At 43.0% G+C, this 21,763-nt stretch overlaps 1 protein-coding gene across 9 annotated transcripts in view; it reads left to right on the plus strand.

Moving 5' to 3' along the window:
- LOC145352588 (uncharacterized) overlaps positions 1–21,314 on the plus strand; it is a 153,581-nt gene extending 132,267 nt beyond the window's left edge. For 4 of the 9 annotated variants that reach the window (XM_080202710.1, XM_080202720.1, XM_080202728.1 and 1 more), the window contains 3 exons: positions 2,036–2,188; positions 15,371–15,503; positions 19,986–21,314. In XM_080202710.1, coding sequence (XP_080058836.1) covers positions 2,036–2,188; positions 15,371–15,503; positions 19,986–20,063 — 364 coding nt within the window. In that variant the 3' untranslated portion in view covers positions 20,064–21,314. Of the gene's footprint in view, positions 1–2,035; positions 2,189–3,007; positions 3,087–15,370; positions 15,504–19,985 lie in introns of those variants that run through there. The other 5 variants (XM_080202691.1, XM_080202683.1, XM_080202664.1 and 2 more) reach the window with 5 other exon arrangements.
- The last annotated feature ends 449 nt before the right edge of the window (positions 21,315–21,763 follow it).

A 21,763-nucleotide genomic window follows, 5' to 3' on the forward strand; every position in this document is an offset into this window, starting at 1 on the left:
TCATCAATTGCTCCCTCAATACTTGTCTTCTCAGATACTTCTCATTGAAAGTAAGTGAATATCTGTGCTTAGCAGCTGGTCATAATCATAACCTGCTTGTTCAGTTCATTCATGAATAACTTTCACATGGGGAAAGAAGCCAGACAAACTATTATATGATGGGCCAATATTTGCTACAGCAATGCATCTAAATATCATGGAATCCCTAGAGTACAGAAGAGGCCATTCAGTCCTTCGATTCTGCATCGACTCTCTGACAGAGCATCTTTCTTACCCAAGCCCTCTCCCCTGCACTATCCCTGTAACTCCATATATTTACCATGGCTAATCCAGCTAACCTACACATCTTGGGACACAGAGGGACAATTAAGCATAGCCAATCTGCCTAACCTGCACATCTTTGGACTGCGGGAGGAAACCAGAGCACCCGGAGGAAACCCACACAGACACTGGGAGGATGTGCAAACTCCACACTGTCACCCAAGGCCGGAATTGAAGCCTGGAGCTGTGAGGCAGCAGGGTGCCACCATGCTGTCCACCTCTAGTAGCATTCCCCGTGAATTAGATGTGTTGCCTTGCCCTTCAGCTTGGAAGTCCTGTACATGGTTGGAAGTGTGAAGTTGCTGGTGGACAGAGGGGCTCCTGGGACCTTGGTGAACAACATCCCTCCTCTTAACCAATGAGATTTGAGGATTTAAATAAGAACAATGGAGAAGGAGAGTGAACTGGGGTCAAGTCAAATGCAGGAAGAGAAATGAGAGTGAAAGAAACATCAGATTAAGAAAGAAAGACAAAATGAAATAGAAAAAAAAATGGTCTGGAACAACTTACTACCTGTGAGAATGAAACATTGTGGTTTAACAACTCCCTTTATGAAAAACTTGACTGCCATTACGGGAAGGCTAATCTCCTCAAACAAAAGGTAGTTGCACCATTAAGTACTAGCTGTGACTTTCTGTGGAGAGTTTCATTGGCCATTAATAGATGAATACAACAATCTTGATGTAAAGATAGGGAAACACAACTTGTTTATTTACAGGTTAAAACTATACAGAGGCTTGCGTCCTCGTGGCTGTAATCAGCTTCCAAGATGACTCCTCAGTACAGAAGCCTGTGCTTATTCGAGTGATCTGCCACCCTGCTCCCCAGATGGTTCCCCAGGTGATGTGACCCTTATTCTGCAGATTGATTCTTAAAGGGACAATCACCACACTTGCGAAACTCACTGGGAGGTTGAGGATGGGCTGTTTGTCATGGAGCTAAAGGTGGAGTGGTGCAAATCATCCTGCGCCTTTTAACCTGGTGTTGTGAGACTTCTTACTGTGACTCACAACTCACAGGGCGTCTACTCACCACAAGCAGCTGAACAACTTGCACGCTAATAATGGTGAGTGCACCATTATCTAGACAGCAAACTCATGGCCATTATGCCTCTTGATGTCCTCAATTTGTGCACAGAGAAATTAAGTTTATTTATGACAATCCTCAAAGATATTCTGATAGAAGTAGAACTTTGCTGGTGCACCAGAATACATCTAGATGGAATATCTACAACATTTACTAAAACTCATTCTTCACAATGGTGAGAATGCACCCTGTTTGCTTTTTGTGGCTTGACTGATTCTTTAAACTTGCATTTATGAGTTTGCTATAACTAGTGAAAAAGCCCCATGTCTTCAAGTGTTACCCAAGAGCTCTTCTGCACTGACATATACACATGGTGAGCAATAAAGACCATGTGAGATATTGTGAGTGGTTAGAATCTTGTTTCTTTCACGATTGCCTCTATTATTTATTCTTCTGCCACTGTGCATGATTCTGTGTGAATCGCTGTATGATTTATTCCAATTCTTTTTCTTCTCTCTAGCTAACTTTATCAATCTTCCTTGGTTTAAAGTTTGTAGCTGAGTGTGCACTGGGTTAACAAAAAAATATAAAATTTCCAAAGTTCCATTCTGTTTGTGCAGACTGGTATCTTTCCCACTGGCCAGTGGTTAATCCTTACCATGCATTTCCCTGTTTTTATTAACTGAAGGCTCAGTGGACTTTCTCCATTCCTCGGGGAAGATGATAATGAAACCCTCAATAACATTCTTGCGTGTGAGTGGGATTTGAATGATGCAGAATTTGAAAACGTCTCAGAAGATGCCAAAGAGTTCATATCCAAACTTCTCATCAAAGAAAAGGGGTATGTATTGTTCGTGCTGCAGCTTCAACTAAAACTGTTAGATTTCACATGCCAGTTCTCCATTGTTAATACTTTTTGACTATTGGTGGTGTTTTAAGATGATACTCCGCAATATATTTACACATAATTTAACCGCACTAGATTACTAACTTGGCTACTAAAATAAAATGGATAATGAAAGAAGCCCCAGAGTTGAAAGAAGCCCCAGAGCTAAGGAAGCTGAAGGCGAAAATAAAAACAAGCCTTAATAGGAGGATTGAATACAACAAGTTAACAAGAGAAGTAAAACTAAATGCGAAAGAGGTGAGAATGGCAGAATAAACCACCAAAGCAAAGGAACATAGATTAAACCAAGGGCGGGAATTTCCTGCCACGCTCGTCCCAAAGCGGGAAAGTCCCACCCACCCACACCCCCCACATCTATGGCGGGCAGGATGGGAAAACTATCCCCCCAAATCAATAAGGGAACTATGTGAATCTCACAAACTTAAAATTAGCTACATATGAAAGACCAAAACGGTCAAATCATTGAAGACAACCATACGCAAGGAGCAAGCGGTGGATGGAATATCTTTGAGATCTACACAATCTATACATGTTGAATGAATCAGCTCTAGAAAAACTGCCCTGTACAGGTGCTGGAAATGTGAGATCTGAGAATTATCTAATCTTCTTGCAAGAACTAAATAAAATGAAATAGGTCAGATAAAAACATTGCACCTGGAACCATTCCAGTCATGTCAAATTTGTACAGATCATGTGGCTGTAGTCAATATCGACTATGCATAAACTGTTGTTTTTATTTTTATTTTCATGTAGCTGGAGGATAAGTGCATATGAGGCCCTTAAACAGCCCTGGTTGTCAGACTACAACCTACACTGCAAGCTCAGTTCCAAGGTCCCTGTCTTGTTTTACAATTATCATGAAAATTTCTGAGCTTTTTCTTTGGCTTTGCCATGCTGGCCTCGCCGCATTCATTGATGGTTGCATTGTGCACGTGACCCTGAACATTAATGCAAGCACAGAAATACTCTTGTTTGATTTCTGTACCTCATGAATGTGGGCCTCAAGGAAACATGTTCAACTTTGCTTTGCTACTTAAGCCAGGGCCATGCTACTTTTGATGCACTGGCCTTCTCCATCTTGCATTGCATGCATGATGACCTGTAGCATGAGTGATGGCTGAGGATGTCGTTCATGAAGCTCATGAGTAAAATAGCACAAGAAGTCTAATATTACCGTCAAGGACCATTAGCTGCTTGATGCCCGCATGCAGTTCGACATGTTATAAATTGTACAATGTTGCTGTTGTTTCCACCTTTCAACAGAAGAGGTTTTACTCCGCTTCATATTACAGGTCATCCACATTGACAAAACCACAATGATTGTCACTGACCCTTTGAAATGAGTGAATGCCGTATTATGCAAAATGGTAGCGCCCCTATTTAACAAGAAAGAGCAGTTTGAAGAAAAGTTTTCATTTGAAGTATTAAGAAATGGGTGATGTTCATCCCTTCCAAATTCCAACTTTCCCTTTCAAATTCTCATTTTATTTTTAAATATCAAAATAGGTTTTCTTTAATGTAGCCAGCATCCTGTAAGTCACTCAGAGATATGGGGTCGTGGAAGAGACTTTAATGAGCTAAAGAAAACATGGAGTCCCATTCATATTATGGCTTTGAAGTTTATTTATTAGTCACAAGTAAGACTTACATTAACACTGCAATGAAGTTACTGTGAAATTTCCCTCGTCATCACAGTCCGGCGCCTACTCGGGTCAATGCACCTAACCAGCACATCTTTCAGAATGTGGGAGGAAACCGGAGCACCTGGAGGAAACCTATGCAGACACGGGGAGAATGTGCAAATTCCACTCAGACAGTGATCCAAGCCAGGAATTGAACCCAGGTCCCTAGCACAGTGAGGCAGTAGTGCTGACCACAGTGACCACCATGCTGCCCAGCTGCAGTTTTTCCACTATTGCAATTTGCATGACGTGGAAAACTTTGTGAATGGAGCACGCAGTACCTTCAAAAGTTATCAGTTGCAAAGTCTGTATCCCACAACAACCTACAGATTCTCCTTTGTTGTCTACAGGTTATGTATGTAGACTTCCAAATAGACTTTAAACTATTGTGAGACTTTTTTTAAACTTTAACTATTTTCCTTGTCTGATATGTCGTGATTACAAACTTATATTCTTTGCAAACAATAAGCATCCAAAAACATGTTCCCTATTGAAACTCGAATCACACTTCTCTCATACTTCTGTGTCCCCCACAATGAATGAGATTTTAATTTATTGAAATTTATATACAATAATTTGTTCATCATCAGCTGAACCACTAGGTGGGGTATCTCACCTATATCCTGTAGCTGCAGCCTTGTCACTGCTCCAGGCTCAAAACCATCATCCCAGCCGCACAACTTGTGGCATTGGTGGATTTGTCTGGCATTAATGAAGGAAACACTCTGACTAATGATTGAGCCAGTCTGTTCTCAGCCTTGATGGCAGATTTGACCCCAAGATGAGCTTCCGATCTCCTATTTGTCTCATCACAGAACCGCCTATTTCCATGTCTCTTCCATGGCATTGCCTGACCCCTCTATTGGCTCACCTGTTGTTGAATCATAGAATTCTGTAGTGCAGAAGGTTGTCATTCGGCCCATCTAGTGTGCACCAAACTATCCCAACCCTATCCCCATAACCCCATGCATTTACCTTAGCTAATCCCCCCGACACTATGGGGCAATTTAGCATGGCCAATCTACCTAACCTGCACATCTTTGAAGCCCTTGTTACCCACATTCCACCCTCTATAAACTTATTGAAAACTCTACTGCCTGTCTTAACTTATGGCAAATTCCATTCCCCTTTTGCACTGCGCTGAATGACCTACATTGGCTCCCAATCAAGCAACATCTCGATATAAAAATTCTCATCCTTGTTTTCAAATTGGTCCATTGCCTCACCCCTCCCTTTCCCTGTAATCCCCTCCAGCTCCACAACCTTCAGAGATATCTGTGCTCCTCTAATTCTGCCCTCTTGAGCTTCCCCAATTACAATTGCTCTGCCACTGATGACTGAGCCTTCAGCTGCTAAAGCCACAAGCTCTGAAATGCCCTCACTACAGTTCTCCATCTCACATTCCTTCTAAAGAATGCTCCTTACTTTTTTGACCGACCTTTTGTTCGTCTGACCTTGACATCTACCTATATGGCTCGGTGCCATATTTTGTTCAATGTGCTCCCATGAAGAAGCTACAGATGGTTTATTGTGTTAAAGATACTAGATAAAAAATAAATTGTTGTTGCTGATAATCCAAATCTTCAAAGCATTCAATTTATCAAAAGCTTAAAATGATGAGCCCAAGAAATTGATTGGTGTAGCCTCCACTTTTCAGACTCCTAACATGCATGTTGGCATTTCAATATGTTGGCAGTTGTGCATGTGTCACAGGTGAGGACAGAACATAAGAACATAAGAAATAGGAGCAGGAGTAGGCCATCTAGCCCTTCGAGCCTGCCCCGCCATTCAATAAGATTATGGCTGATCTGTCGTGGCTCAGTTCCACATTCCCGCCCTCTCCCCATAACCCTTAATCCCCTCGCTTATCAAAAACCCATCAACCCGCGTCTTAAAAATATTTAGCAAGGTAGCCTCCACCACTTCAACGGGCAGAGAATTCCAGAGATTCACCACCCTTTGAGTGAAGAAGTTCTTCCTCAACTCCGTTCTAAACCGCACCCCCTTTATCTTGAGGCTGTGCCCCCTAGTCCTACTGTCCTTTCTGAGTGGGAAGAGTCTCTCCACCTCTATCCTATCCATCCCATTCATCATCTTATATGTCTCAATGAGATCTCCCCTCATTCTTCTGAACTCTAACGAGTACAAGCCTAGTTTATTCAGCCTCTCCTCATAGCTCAACCCCCTCAACTCCGGCATCAGCCTAGTAAACCTCCTCTGCACTCCCTCCAAGGCCAAAATATCCTTGCGTAAGTACGGCACCCAAAACTGCACACAGTACTCCAGCTGCAGCCTCACCAATGCCCGATATAGCCGCAGCAAGACCTCCCTACTTTTATATTCAATCCCCCTCGCTATGAAGGCCAGCATCCCATTCGCCTTCCTGACCACCTGCTGCACCTGCAAGCTGGGTTTTTGCGACTCATGCACAAGGACCCCGAGGTCCCTCTGCACCATCACCTGCTGCAGTTTTGCGCCACGTAAGTAATAATCCTTCCTACCATTATTCCTACCAAAGTGGACCACCTCGCACTTGCCAACATTAAATTCCATTTGCCAGTTCCTGGCCCATTCGCCCAGCCTATCTAGATCCTTCTGTAGACTCTCCACACCCTCCGCGCAATTTGCCGTTCCACCAATCTTGGTGTCATCAGCAAATTTCGACACCATACACTCGGTTCCCTCCTCCAGATCATCTATATAAATGGTAAATAGCTGAGGCCCCAGCACCGACCCCTGGGGCACTCCACTAGTCACCAACCGCCAATCCGAATAGCACCCATTGACCCCCACTCTCTGCCTCCTATTTGACAACCAGTCCTCTATCCACGCTAACACCCTACCCCCAACTCCATGTCCCCTGACCTTCTGCAATAACCTCTTGTGAGGTACCTTGTCGAATGCCTTCTGAAAATCAAGAAAGACCACATCCACCGGCTCTCCTCTATCCACCGCCCTAGACACATCCTCATAGAACTCCAGTAAATTTGTCAGACACGACTTCCCCTTAACGAAACTGTGCTGCGTCTGCTCTATCAAGCAATTCCCCTGAAGATGCCTCGCTATTTCCTCCTTGATGACGGATTCTAACATTTTACCTACAACAGACGTTAAACTAACCAGCCTATAATTCCCTGCCTTTTGCCTGGCACCCTTCTTAAACAACGGCGTAACATTAGCCACTTTCCAATCTTCTGGCACTTCCCCGGAATCCAGCGACGTCTGGAAAATAACGACCAAGGCATCCACTATCACCTCCGCCATTTCTTTCAGAACCCTCGGATGCATTCCATCCGGTCCTGGGGACTTGTCCACATTCAGCACCATCCCCCCCCCCCCCCCCCAGTCTGTCGAGCACCACCTCTCTAGTAACAATAATGTCATTGAGACCCTCCAGTCCTACCACCTTTCCATCTCTAACACCCGGCAAATTATTCACGTCCTCCTCCGTGAAGACTGAAACAAAAAAGTTATTCAAGACTTCAGCCATTTCCCCATCCCCTACCACTAAGTCCCCCTTCTCATCCTCTAAAGGACCAACGTTCACCCTAGCCAGCCTCTTCCTTTTTATATATTTATAAAAACTTTTGCTATCCTTTTTTATATTAAGCGCTAGCCCAGCTTCATAGTTTCTCCTACCCTTCTTTATCAACTTCTTTGTCAATCTTTGTTGACATTTAAACCTCTCCCAATCCTCTTCTTGCCCACTACTCTTAGCTACTCTAAACGCCTCCGCTTTTAATTTAACACTTTCCTTCACCTCCTTCGTTATCCACAGCTTATTACCTCTCCTCCTACGGTCCTTTTTGACCATCGGAATAAATTTCTGCTCAGCACCAAGAAAGATCTCCTTAAAGATCCTCCACTGCTCCTCAGCAGACCTACCTTCCAACGCGCTCCCCCAGTCCACATTCGCCAATTCTTCTCTCATCCTACCGTACTCCCCTCTGTTCAAACGAAGGACGCGTGTCCGGGAACCCACTTTCTCCTCCTCCATCTGCACCAGAAACTCCACCATACAACGATCACTCTCCCCAAGAGGATCCTTCACCGCAAGGTCCCTAATTCTACCTGCCTCATTACATAACTCCAGATCCAAGATAGCTCGCTCCCTCGTCGGCTCCAACACACACTGTTCAAGGAAACTATCCCGGCAGCATTCCAAGAACTCCTCCTCAAGCCCACCGCGTCCAACACGGGTCGACCAATCAATATGTAGATTGAAATCCCCCATAATTACGGCCGTCCCGTTCCTGCACGCCGCACTTATTTGCGTGTTAACAGCCCGCCCCACCTCCAGATCATTATTCAGGGGCCTATAGACGACACCCACCAGCGTCTTCCTCCCTTTGCTGTTCCTAATCTCTACCCACAACGATTCCACTTTCTGCTCCTTGGCTCCAATATCATCCCTTGCTACCACCCTGATGCTATCCTTAATCAGCAGAGCTACGCCCCCCTCTTTTTCCTCCCGCCTATCCTTCCTAAACACTTGATACCCCTGGACATTCAGCTCCCAGTTCCTGTCACCTTGCAGCCATGTCTCTGTAATGGCCACCAGATCATATCCATTTGTGCTGATCTGCGCCACCAGCTCATCCACTTTATTCCGAATGCTTCGTGCATTCAGATACAGTGCCTTCATCCCAGCCTTCACCTGGACCCTATTTGCCGGAACGCCACCAACCATACTCACGCCCCCTACTCCCTTTATTATTGGGACAGAGCAAGAAGGGCCCAAGGCCCATCTTGCAGAAATTAACTACGGGGCATCTTTTGATCTTTTTCAACAGCTTTCCAGCCAGACTGGCAGAAAAACAGCATCAGGAATTTACAGATCTGTTAATCAAATATTCCGTTGTTGGGATATTTATTGCAATCCATCGTTAAGAACTGCACACTTGGGAGAAATTTGAGCTGATTACAAGGAGCCAACATAGTTTCTAAGGATATCTTTATGCCCAATGAACCTAATTGAGTTTTAAAAGGCAGTAACTGAAGTAGTGGCAGGATCACAAGATGCAATTTACATGAACTTCCAAAAGACATTTGATAGGATTTCACACAAGTCTTATAGCTAAAACTAAATTTCATGGAACTGAAGTCAGATACTGGCCTGGTTAGAATATGAGTTCAACGATAGAAGACCAGGAATAGAAGTGTCCCATCAGAATCTGTGCTGGGGATAAATGACTTTGGTAACACAATAGAGAACCATACATGTATATTTACCGATAACACAAGATTGGTGGTAAAGTAAATAGTATAGACGGGAGCACAAATAAGCAAAATACTGCGGGTGCTGGAAATCTGAAATAAAAGCAGAAAATGTTGGATATCTCAGTAGGTCTGACCGCATCTGTGGAGAGAGAAACAATTAATTTTTTGAATCCCTCTCGCTCTTCTTCAGAGCTGAAGAGGAAAAGCGTTGTCTTGTGTCCATGACATCTTCGTCAATCTCTCCTTAGCTTCAATCTATCCCTGACCTATTCTTCTCCACTTTCTCCATCGTCCTCTCCAGTATAACATCCATCATAATTTCTACCTCTCTTCAGCTCTGAAGAAGAGTCATATGGGCTCAAAATGTTAACTCTTTTCTTTCCCATTGAGTTTATCCAGCATTTGCTGTATTTATTGCAAAAAGGTAGTGATAGATTAAGTGAGTGGAAGAAACTGCGGAAAACAGATTTCAAAGCATGTAGATATGAGATCATCTGCTTTGGAACAAACAAGAATAGTTTTGAATGGTCTCATGCCAGGAACAGTGAAGGTTCAAAGGGATCCATGTGCATAAATCACTAAAATATAGCAGTCAGGTACAAAGAAAAAAATAAAAGCAATAACAGTTAATGCTTGCAGATTATAATATAAAGGATGTTTGCTACAGCTGTACAAAGCCCTGGTTAGACCTGGACTATAATGTGTTGCATTGGCCACTGCAATGTTGAAATGTTATATTGACCACAGGAGTGCAGATTCATCAGATTTTTAAAATGTTTTCCATGGGATGTTGGCACTACTGGCTTGTCCATCCCTAATTGCCCTTGAGAAGTTGGTCATGAGTCACCATCTTAAACCATTGCTGTCCAGTGGTGTAGGTACACCCAAATGCTGTTATGGAGGGAGTCCCAGGATTTTGATCCAGTGAAAGAACAGTGGCGATGCAGTTCAAAGTCAGGATGGCGTGTGGCAAGGTTGGGGACTTGCAGGTGGTGGTGTTCCCATGTGTCTGCTCCCTTATCCTTCTAGGTGGCTGAGGTTACCGGTTCGGAAGGTGATTTCAAAGAAGGCTTGGAGGGTTGCTGAAGTGTACCTGGTACACACACTGCCATTGTGCATCAGAGGTGGAAGGAGCGAATGTTTGAGGTGATGGCTGGGGTGCCAGTAAAACAGGCTGATTTTTCTTGGATTATGTTGAACTTCTTGAATGTTTATTGCAGCTGCATTCATCCAGGCAAATGGAGAGTGTTCCAGCACACCCTTGACTACCGCATTATGGAGGATGAACAGGCTTTGATCTGCCAGGAGTTGAGTTACTTGCCTCAACTCTCCCAGACTATGACCTGCTGTAGCCTTAATTTTTATATAGCTGATCCAGTCAGTCTTTGAAAAGCCCCAGTAGGTTGATGGTGGGGGATTCAGTGATGGTAATTTCATTGAATGTCAAGAGGAGATTGTTAGACTCTCTCTTGTTGGAAATGGTCATTGTGTGGCACAGTGAGACACAGGGTGGGATTTTCTGGGTTCGCTCGCCCCAAGACCAGAAAATCCTGCCCGATGTCAACAAACCTTTCCATGGTCTGTCCTTCGCTCACTCCAATTCTCGTGGTGGGCGGGATGCTAAAATTTGCCCCATAGAGGCATAGAGCAATACAGCATAGAAGCAGGCCCTTAGACCCAACCAGTACACACTAATCATGGTGCCCTCCCAGCTAGTCCCAATTGCCTGTGTTTGGCCCATATCCCTTTAATCTTTTCCTGTCCATGATAGAGTCGTAGTGACTCTATACTTGTGGCTATTATCAGGACTCAATGGGTTAGATTATGAAGAGAGATTACATAACTGCACTTGTATACCTTGGAGTATATGAAGGTTTAGGGGTGATTTAATAGAGAACATCTGGGATTATGAAAGGAATTAATAGAATAACGAAAACAAAACATTTTGAACTGGGAGAGTCGAAAACAAGGGGGCATAACCTTAAAATCAGAGCCAGGTAATCCAGGACATGATTTATTCATTGCAAGGATGGAACCCACTCCCCCAAAAAGCAATGGGTGCTAGCTCAATGAACAATTTCAAATCTGAGATCAATAGATTTTTGCAAGGCCTGGTTGCTATGGATGCAAAGCTGGGTCACTGGAGTTTGGAGGAAGATGAGCCATGATCTCAGTTATACGGTAGAACATACGTGAAGGGGTGAATGGCCTACTTCTCTTCCTTAGTCATATCAGGGAACATTTCTACATGTGAAAATTGTTGGATTTGAATGGAAGGTTAAGTAACTTTTGACAAGCTATGTGTGAAACATTCGGATTCTTATTAGGGCAAAATATACCATAGCAACCAACTCAGTGAGGCTTCCACAGAATTTTAGAAGCTTTCTGTTCCTGACAAAAATTGATAACCACAGTTCTGTTACACTTGAGAGACTGCAAGATTATTACAAATTTTACAGAAATGCATTGCACTGGAACAAAGCCGTGTGTCTTACTGAGCACCATGGTCCCCACCCTTAGCTTAAAGCACCTGGGGAGTAAACTGCTCATGATTCCAGCTGCCAACAATTTAATGGTCAGAACAGCATTAATAGTTGTGGGGCAAGACTTCCTACCTGGTTCATGTGTGAGGAGACCCCCCTACTCATCTCCTTCCATAGAAAGCTGCCTTACCCAATTGACTGGCAGCTCTGCGGCCCCAGCAGTGCCATCAGGAGCAGTGGACACTGCTGGTATTACAGCCAGTCACCAATGTTGAGGAGCACACATTGACAAGAGAGGGGGGAATGTGGAGAGTGTGGTTAGGGATTACAGTGAGGGGATGAGTAGGGACAAGAGGGAGTGAGTGGGGTGGTGCCTGGGTTCCAGAGCACGGGGGGAAGGTTAAAGGGTCAAGAAGTGGGGGGAGTCCAGAAAGAGGTCCACCCCACCTCTTGTTCAACACCACTAGCCTGCACAATGAATGCAGATTAAGGGCAGGTGGGTAGGTTGTGGGATTTTACATGCCCACCCTTGCCTTCAAACCTGCCAGTGGGGAGCACCGAGTCCAGCCCATAGTGGCTGCAGACACATTTTGCATTCCAGTATAACATTGCAGTACGGTGTATATTACATAAAACTATGGCATAGAGTGGTTTAATCACTCTTGAGAAATTTGAAAAATGAGACAGTGAGCCAGACACCTAAAAGGTTCAATTCTGCTTACATAGTTTAACATACTTGGTTTTTCTTTGTTTGGATTTGAGATTTCCCTCTCTGGTCTGGTTTTCATTTTTGTTCCTTTGTTGTGCTGTTTATTTCTGGAGGAATTTCTTTTTAAATTAGCATTTGTTGTTGTGGAAATAGTGAGGCAAAGTACAATAAGTTAAACTGTAGCCAACACATATTAGTTGTACGAGCCAGAGAGAGAAATAAAGACAAGAGTAGTTTCACTTTTTCAGAATCTTTATTATAAAAGCCTTGCAACCTAATCTTTGATGATATTCACTTGGGGTGGTACGATGGCACAGTAGTTAGCACTGCTGCCTCATAGCACCAGGGACCCGGGTACGATTTCCAGCTTGGGTCATTTTCTATGTGGAGTCTGCACATTCTCCCCCATGCCTGAGTGAATTTCCTCCGAGTGCTCCGGTTTCCTCCCACAGTCTGAAAGACGTGCTGGTTAGGTGCATTGGCCATGCTAAATTCTCCCTCAGTGTATCCAAACAGGTGCCAGAGTGTGGTGACTAGGGGATTTTCACAGTAAGTTAATTGTAATGCAAGCCTATTTGTGACACTAACAAATAAACTTAAAACTTTTAGTGCAGATACTATCTACTTTTCATCAGTTGCTTCTCTCTCTCTCTCTCTATCCACCTTCTCACTTACATCTCTTGCAAAAGCATATTTGTTGCTGTCTATCTCTCCTTTGCTTTTGTTACTGTTCTTGCTCCCTCAGTCCACTTAACTGGACGTGTCAGCACTTGTATTGATCTTGAGTACAACCTGAACCATGTGGGAAAAATGACACTTGAAGAATCTCTGTTGTAATTTTGACTAGCAGGGAGTGTGAATAATAACATGGAACCCCAGGGCCATTCACTTTGTTGCTGCAATGGGTCTGCTTCAGGTTTCCTGTTAAATTCAAGAATTCCCATAAACGTGAAAGCACTTTTTGGAAGGACATTTGCAGCTAGATTTACTGGATGGGTGGGTTTCATATTTTCCATAATTGTTTGAACACTGAAAAAGTGTATTTTTTTTTAACTAAAGCTTGGCTGTAAAGGTGATGGAAGCAGACTCGACCGTAACTTTCAAAAGGGGATGAGGTGTAGAGTTGAAAAAGAAAGATTAGCAGGGCAATGGGAAAATGCAGGGGGTGGAAATGATTGGAGAGCAATTTTTGGGCACAAGGGGGCCAAATGGCCTCTGCGTGTGCTGTGCGATTTCATGGGGGTGGTGGGGGGATTTAAATTTTAAGTTTAAATTTAATTATTAGTGTTAGAAGTAGGCTTATATTAACACTGCAATAAAAGTGCTGTGAAAATCGCTCAGTTGCCACACTCTATGCCTGTTTGGGTACACTGAGAGACAATTTAACATGGATAATGTGCCTAACCAGCACGCCTTTTGGACTGTGGGAGGAGACTGGAACACCCAGAGGAAATCCACACAGGCAAGGGGAGAACATGCAGACTCCTCATAGACAGTGACCTAATTGAACCCGGGTCCTGGCATTGTGAGCCTGCAGTGCTAACCACTGTACCACCATGCTGCCCCCTCTGGAGGAATTTCCCAAGGCTAGGAACAACATTGGCAGCTAGCTCTATAAAGACAGGAAACCAATTGGACTCCACTAAGGGGCAATTTTCCTAAGACAGCAGCAGTTTCCCGCTATCAGAACAACTGCTCCTCAATGGGGAGTCTGACAGCTCCTTGGAGGCACACTCCCGGAGGCAGGCCAAAGTGTCATTGGAACCAGAGACTTCTTGTCCCAATGAAAGGACGAAAGGCTATACCTGCAGCCAAAACCAATGTTGTGGATTGGGTCCTGCCAACTTGTGGTCTCTTCATGGCAGAATAGAGTGACACCCTGTTGAGGCTCCCTCACACTCACCTTTCTGCCTCAGCCATGGCCCATCCCTCCCAATGGAGCTGCTAGCCATCTTATGCTACGGGCCTCCTCTGATTTGGCATCCTTCCTGGGGAACATTCCTGCCATCCTTAAGAGGACAAAGAACATGGAGGTAGCCTCCCTCAAAGTCAAGTCGGTAGGCATTCTGCGAGCGTGTGTGGGGCTTGTGATCAGCCATGATCAAGATGAATGGCAGAGCTTGCTTGAAGGGCTGAATGGCCTGTTCCTGCTTCTATTTTCTATGTTTCTATGTATGTATTCCTGATAATAAGATTCTAACACAAACAAAAATATTTCAGCTGATGATTTTAGAGTTCTCAAAATGCTAACCCTGAGTAAGTGGTCTAGAACACTGATTATCCTGTACAAGAAAAGGAACTCAGACATTATTGACAGGGCATAATTTGGATGGCGAGTCCCTGGAGATGATCTTTCCCCCTCTGCAGCAAGGTGCAATGGATATACCGTTTATCAGAATGGATTTTAACTTCTGGCGTGGATTTGCTGGCGGGGTGGTGGTCTCAAATATACAAATGATGATGGCCAGATAACGACAGGTTCAACCTAACTGGCAAAACATAAAAACTGCGAATTAAGTACTGGTCTGAACTGGCTTTCCATTTTGAAGTGTACAGGACCAGTTTGGACTAGTGCTCTTATTTTCTATTGGAAATAAATATATTGCAAATAGATGTATCACACAATGTTCCCAACCAGAGACTTTTTTTGAGGTTCTTTTAGTTTGAAGTGTGAATATAGGAAAGCGATTGTATCTGCTACTGACACATAGCAGTTACTCCTTCTGGGCTTAGCTGAGGACACCAGTTAGGCATGTGTTCAAGGCACACAGTGTTCTTGTCCTTAAATTCCATGCCTTGACTAAAGCTCTATAAATCATCATGGAGGCCTCACTATGACCTGATGTGCATGAGTGTTTGTGTATGTGTGTGTGTACGTGTGTGCGCGCGTGAGTTTGTTACTTTTACTATTACGACAACTGAAAGGCTTTAAATGCACTGATTCAATCTGCAGTGGCCACAGTTACATCCTGAGATCGCCCAATTCACAGAAACAAAGTGACTTCTTGTCTTTCTCTTGCAGTGCAAGAATCAGTGCCACTCAATGCCTCAAACAACCCTGGCTAAATAATGTAGCAGAGAAAGCTAAACAATGTAAGGTTCGTCTCAAGTCCCAGATCCTTCTTCAGAAATACATGGTGCGACGGCTGTGGAAGGTACAACGATAGCTTACAACGGAATTTGATGAAGCATTTTCCATTTCTTTGTTTCCCCTTTTGGCAAACTGGAGTTGGATCTGAAGTATGGCCCATTTTAAAAACGCGTTGAAATTGTTAAGATTAAAACCCTTTGTACTTTTGGTCTCTCTCTCAATTCAGTGGCTGCTCAGCAACATGGACAGCTGTTCTGGCAAGTTCACAAGAGACTAAAGCACAGAATTTTTTTAGACATTTGCTGATTTTCCTGCTCCTCTCTGCCCTGACATTGCTCATGAGAAGTCCACTCTATCTGTCCACGTTCAGAAGCTCCATTTCCTATTCAAAGCAATTAACATGGTCAAGGAGCACCTCTTCCAGGCAGGACCCAATGCCACCTAAAGCAGGAGGAATTTCCAGCACAGGTGAAGACCTCTGGAGAGCAGAGGGCCCTAAAGCTAAAACATTATTATTGGGGAAGAGGAGGGTTTGCATTAAATGAATGAAAAATTTCAGACTGTGCTTGAACTATACTGCAGCACCACAGAGTCCTGGCACTGGCAAAAATACCACTAACAGCTACTCTTCAATGGAACACAAAATGTGAAGGAAAGTGAGACTGGCAAAATGGGTCCCTGTCCTTTTTTCTGACCTTTGTGGTCAGGAATTGGGCTTTCCATTGGTTCACTAATGTCCTGTAGGGGAAGGAAATCTGCCGTTCTTACCTGGTCGGGCCTACATGTGACCGCAGGGCCACAGCAATGTGGTTGGCTCTCAAATGCCCTCTGAAATGACCCAGCAAGCCACTTGGTTGAAGGGTGATTAGGGAGGGCAATAAATACTGGCCAGCCAGTGATGCCCATGTCCCTCGAATGAACAAAAAAAGAGTATAGATCAGGAAAATTGGCCTTCATATCAGAGAAATCTTCATCTGACTCTTGGCTACTTAAAAAAAAACTTAACATTTGTAATAGGCATCTTTCATGACAACAGTACACTTGTCACTGTTGTAATGTGGGAAATGCAGCCAATTTGCACATAGTAAGCTCTCACACACAAAAATGTGATAATGACCAGATTCTGTTTTTTGCAATGTTTATTGAGAGAGGAGCACTGTTTAAACATCAGGGATAACTCCTCTGGCTCTTCTGCCAAATAGTGCCGTGGGACCTTTAACATTCTCCTGAGAGAGATTAGGCTTCGATTGGCTTATGTCTACATTTGAAAGATGGCAACTCTGATAGTGCAGCATTTTGTCAGTAGTGCAGCGAGTGTCAGCGTTTGATTATTGTGCTGTAGAGTAGGACTTGAAATCATGAGAAGCCAGGGTGCTACCAGCAGAGCCATAGCTTCAATAAAGCAGGAGTTTAGTACAAGTGCACAAAAGCGTTTCTGCAACAGCATGCTTGACAGTGATTTCTACCCCTAAGCTTATAGGTTTTGCAAGTACTTGTAGTTGATTTTGTAGCCATTCCATCCTCTCCACCTTTCCAAATAAAATTCAGGTAACACAACGCTCCAATATTTTACCTGAATTATTTCAGTATTGAAATCTGAACAGCTGGGGGAAAAGGGCATGTTAAAAATCTATGGGCCATACTTCAATCTGGATTACTGTCTGACTCTTGCATTATTTACACAAATAGGTGAGATTTTAACATTACTCCAAGCCTCGCACCAATAGTAACAAAATTGGCATGTTGTGTAATTTTACTAGATTTTATAACTTCTAGGAGCTTTACTTGGTTAACCTAAATGGATGTTGAATGGAATTTGTTTCTGAGCACAAAATGTCATTATAAATATATTTGTTATGGCCTGCATTTGATGATTAATTTTATTTCTGTCCTCCCCAGCCCCACTTACTGTCATTCATTTGTCTGTTGGTGTCATCTTCCCAGCAGGTTGACTGACCGCCCTCTGTCCTGTGTTGCTCTTCCCCATTCCTCACAAGTCCACAGCATCCAGTCCATTCTCCTATGCTTCCCTGTCCTATGTTTCCTGCATTGATCTTCCCTTTTAATAATTCTCCTTCTACTCTCCGCTGTAATGATGTGATCGAAGGATTGTATCTTTCTGTCTTGGATGCTTTACATGAATTTCCTCTTTTCTCCAGCCATACCTAAAACTTCCTCATTTTGCTTTCTGTCTGTGTAGGACGTGAAGAACATCCTCCAGTATATCCACATTTTGAATGCATTCAGCTTATTAATGGTCTCTTTGTTTGTTGTCCTTGTCTCTAAGCCATACAATATAGATGAGGGAAGGTAGCACCTTAGCATTCCTCACCAAAGATTCAGGTTCAGTTTCTTTGATACTAACACTTACTTCATTCTGATAAAGCTGGCCTTGGCTATCTCAACACCCATTCAGCTTTCACAATCACACCACATTTCTTCTAATGCCAGGGGCTCAACAATTAGAGATTTATAGAATCCCCACAGTGCAGAAGAAGGCCATTTAGCCCATCAAGCCAGCACTGACAACAATCCCATCCAGGCCCTATCCCCATAATCCCCCTTATTTATCCTAATCCCCCTGACACTAAGGAACAACTTAGCGTGGCCAATCCACCTAACCCGCATGTCTTTGGACTGTGGAAGGAAACCAGAGCGCCCGGAGGAAACCCAAGCAGACATGGGAGAGTATGAAAACTCCATACGGTCACCTGAAGCCAGAATTAAACCCAGGTCCCTGGCGCTGTGAGGCAGCAGTGCTAACCACTGTGTCACCATGCCACCCATAATCTTCCCAGATGTCTTCTAAATATATGCTTTCAAAGTTACCTTTTAACATTCTTACAGATTAAAATGTACTGTTGTCAAAATTAGCAGATAAATGATTGAATTATTTCAAGACCAAACTTTGTCCATTATTTTAGCAGAAGCATTAAGCCATTTGAAGGAGCAATCATTACTTGCTTGGAAAGGACTATCTTTATAAATAAAGCATTGCCTATATAATCAGATAATTTCAAAGCTTATGCATCAACCGTTGCAACATAGTTTCTCCTAATTTCCGGTTAATGAGAGACTTGTTCTACCATTTTTGAGGGGGGGATATTTGTGTGTTATTGTGGAGTCTGACGTGCCTTGGTAGAAGTTGACGTAGCCAAGTAAATGGAAAGCTTATTGAAATTGCTGGGTAATCTTATTTTATTTTTTAACAAAATATATTTTAAAGTCTTGCTAAAAAAGAGCTAGGCAAAATCAGTCATACTAACACTACTGCTTGTAGGCCAGGTGAGCAACTCGATGCTCACAAATATCAAGGAAAAGGGAGAACATTTATTAGTTTCTCCTTCCCACTCCTGTGAAGGTCTTGTGATGCAGTGGGCCCTATGGAGGTCTTGTGGTACAGTGGGGAGCGTTTCTGCCTCTGAGTCAGAAGCTCAAGGCAGGTGAGTTCACAATGTGGCCAGGCAAGTTGTTTATCAACCCACAAAGCAGTCCAGCACCTGCCAATAGCAGGTGGTATGAATAGGAGTGACATCTGGTCAGCCATGAGATGGAAAGGAAGTTCACCATCACTGTCCATAGCTCTTGACTTTGGTATATGTGTAAAAGTGCACGTTGCCACACAACCCAGACTCTTTGAGTGATCTATAACACATCATTGCCACATGAAAATACATCATTGGATAACAAGCATAGAGCAGGTTACAATGGAAAGGAAAACAGATTGAGATTGCTAGCCTGTGTTCTCACCCTGCAAAATGCACACGAATTTAAATTAATGTACCACTGCATTTTTTTCAGTGTAACTGAATTTCAATGATTGTGGAACTAGTGGGTAGGAGATGGCTCAGTGGTATAATCGCCAGACAATTAATGGGACATTGCTGATGACAAGATAACCTCAATCAAAAATAAGAGATCAAATTTAATCGCCCGGGGGGGAGGTATTTCTTCATTATTACAATGGGATAAATTGAAAATTAATGGAGGTGATGGCCTAGTGGTATTATTGCTAGACTATTAATCCAGAAGCTCAGCTATTGTTCAGGGGACACAGGTTCAAATCCCATCAGAGTAGATAGTGGAATTTGAATTCAATAAAAAAAATCTGGAATTAACCAGAAATTGACCACGAAATCATTGTGATTATCGGAAAAGCCCATCCGGTTCACTAACGTCCTTTAGGGAAGGAAGTCTGCCGTCTTTACTTTGTCTGACCTATATGTGACTCCAGAGCCACAGCAATGTAGTTGATTCTCAACTGCCCTCTGAAATGGACTAGCAAACCACTCAGTTTCAAGGATTACTAGGTTTGGGCAATAAATGCGGCCAGCCATGTCCCATGAGTGAATTTTTTTAAAAATTAAAGAGGGATAGTTTTAATACATGGAGATGCAGTAGGTTCATGTCAGAAGTGTTTGCTTTGCCAAAACAGAACATCTTTGTTTCAATTAAGAGCCATGGGTCTTAACTTCCCATATTTCTGGCAAAGGCTGATTTAAAGGAGGGAAAACAATAATCTTGTTTTATTCTTGTTTCTGTATAGAAGAACTATTACGCAGTCACCGCTGCTAATAGATTGAAGAAACTCAATTCTGGGACATTGGCCTCCACTGAATTCTGAGCATCTGCTGAATGGACCAGTGACCACGTGCACCTTTCCTTGCAGGACAGCAGTAGACAGGATTTTCCCCACAGACTTGCTCGAATGCCTTCTACTCTTAAGGCAATCCTCTTCTGCTTTAGAAATCCCATGTCTGGACAACACAAACCATGATTCATAAAACTGTATGGGTGTCTTTTGAATTTTAAAAGAAGGGAGTACAGCTGTGTTGTGATTGTAGTTACTTTAGTAATGTTCTTGATACTTATATTAATTTTATGGCCAGTTTGTGTGAAGCTAAGCCCTGTTTTTATTTATATAAAGTGTATTTAACAACGTTTTAAGACATCGAAAATTAAGCATGAGACAGCAGAATTTTCCTCAAATTCGAAATACCCCAGTATTAAGGTTTGGGGGCAGATGAGGGTGTTGCGGTAATCTCATTGAATGCGAGGGACATTGATTCAAATCCCACCACATTAACCAAGGGAATTTAAATGTAATTAATAAATTTGGGATATCAAACTAGTCTCAGTAATGGTAATGGTGGCAACTACCAAGTGATTGTGTTTTTCAAAAAAAAATTCTAGTTTACTTAAATCCTTAAGGGAAGGAAATCTGCTATGATTCCCCAGTCCAGCCTACATGTGACTCCAGATTCACAGCAATGTTAACTGCCCCTGTAATGGCCTGGGTCAGGTCAGGGGCAATTAAAGATGGACAACAAATGCCAGCCTTGCCAGTGACACCCACATCCCATGAAAGAATGGGGCAAAAAAATCACTGAAATATCAAGGTGGAGAAACTATTAATTGAATGAATTGCAAATGGTGAAATTTGAATAAAAATCTGTAATTAGAAGTCTAAAGATGGCCATGAAACCATTGTCCAAAAAATCCATTTGGTTCACTAATGTCCTTCAGGGAAGGAAATCTGCCGCCCTTACCTGATCTGGCCTATATGTGACTCCAGACTCACAGCAATGTGATTGACTCTTAAATGCCCCCTCATGAGCAAATAAGGATGGACAATAATTGCTAGACCAGCCAGTGATGCCCACATCCCATGAAAGGATTAGAGAAAGAAAAGAATTAGGATTGCTAAATTTATTTGGCTTAATCCTCTGTAGATCTGGAAAACCTTTAAACAGACAGAAGGTGTGCAAAGCCATTTAAAAAAAATTTTCAAAGTTCAACTTAGTCGACTAGATGGAAGTTTTATGCCTTGCAAAAATGCCTCTGACAGCAATAAACAGTAATAGAACTGAGGTAATTCCACTGTCTTGTACATGTACTTATTTTTCAATTTTCCTGTTTTACAGTCTCAGGACACTTTACAGATAGTTGGGCTCTCAGTTCCACTAGCTAGTAGCTGAATGGAGCCCTTGTGACGGTTTTGAAGTAAAGTTGTTTGATGTTGCAACGTTGATCTTTTGCCATAGTTTTACTGCATGAATATAGGCAGTGAAATTAGCTGCCAAAAGCCCACTGTTATTTTTGAGAAAAAGGCCAGCTGAAAAAGTTGAGCTTCCGATATTTGCCCTGCTGCTGCCGCCAACATTTTAAACTTCAACCTTAGTTTTTTTTTGCTGAAATTTTAAAACAGGCTGCTTTACCAAAAGTCCAAAGATGTGCAGGTTAGGTTGATTGGCCATGTCAAATTGCCCCTTAGTATCAAGGGGATTAGAAGGGTAAATACTTGGGGTTACGGAGATTGGACCT

The sequence above is a fragment of the Carcharhinus amblyrhynchos genome, chromosome 2 (assembly GCF_965287045.1).
Source record: "Carcharhinus amblyrhynchos chromosome 2, sCarAmb.v2.hapA, whole genome shotgun sequence".
Taxonomy (NCBI): domain Eukaryota; kingdom Metazoa; phylum Chordata; class Chondrichthyes; order Carcharhiniformes; family Carcharhinidae; genus Carcharhinus; species Carcharhinus amblyrhynchos.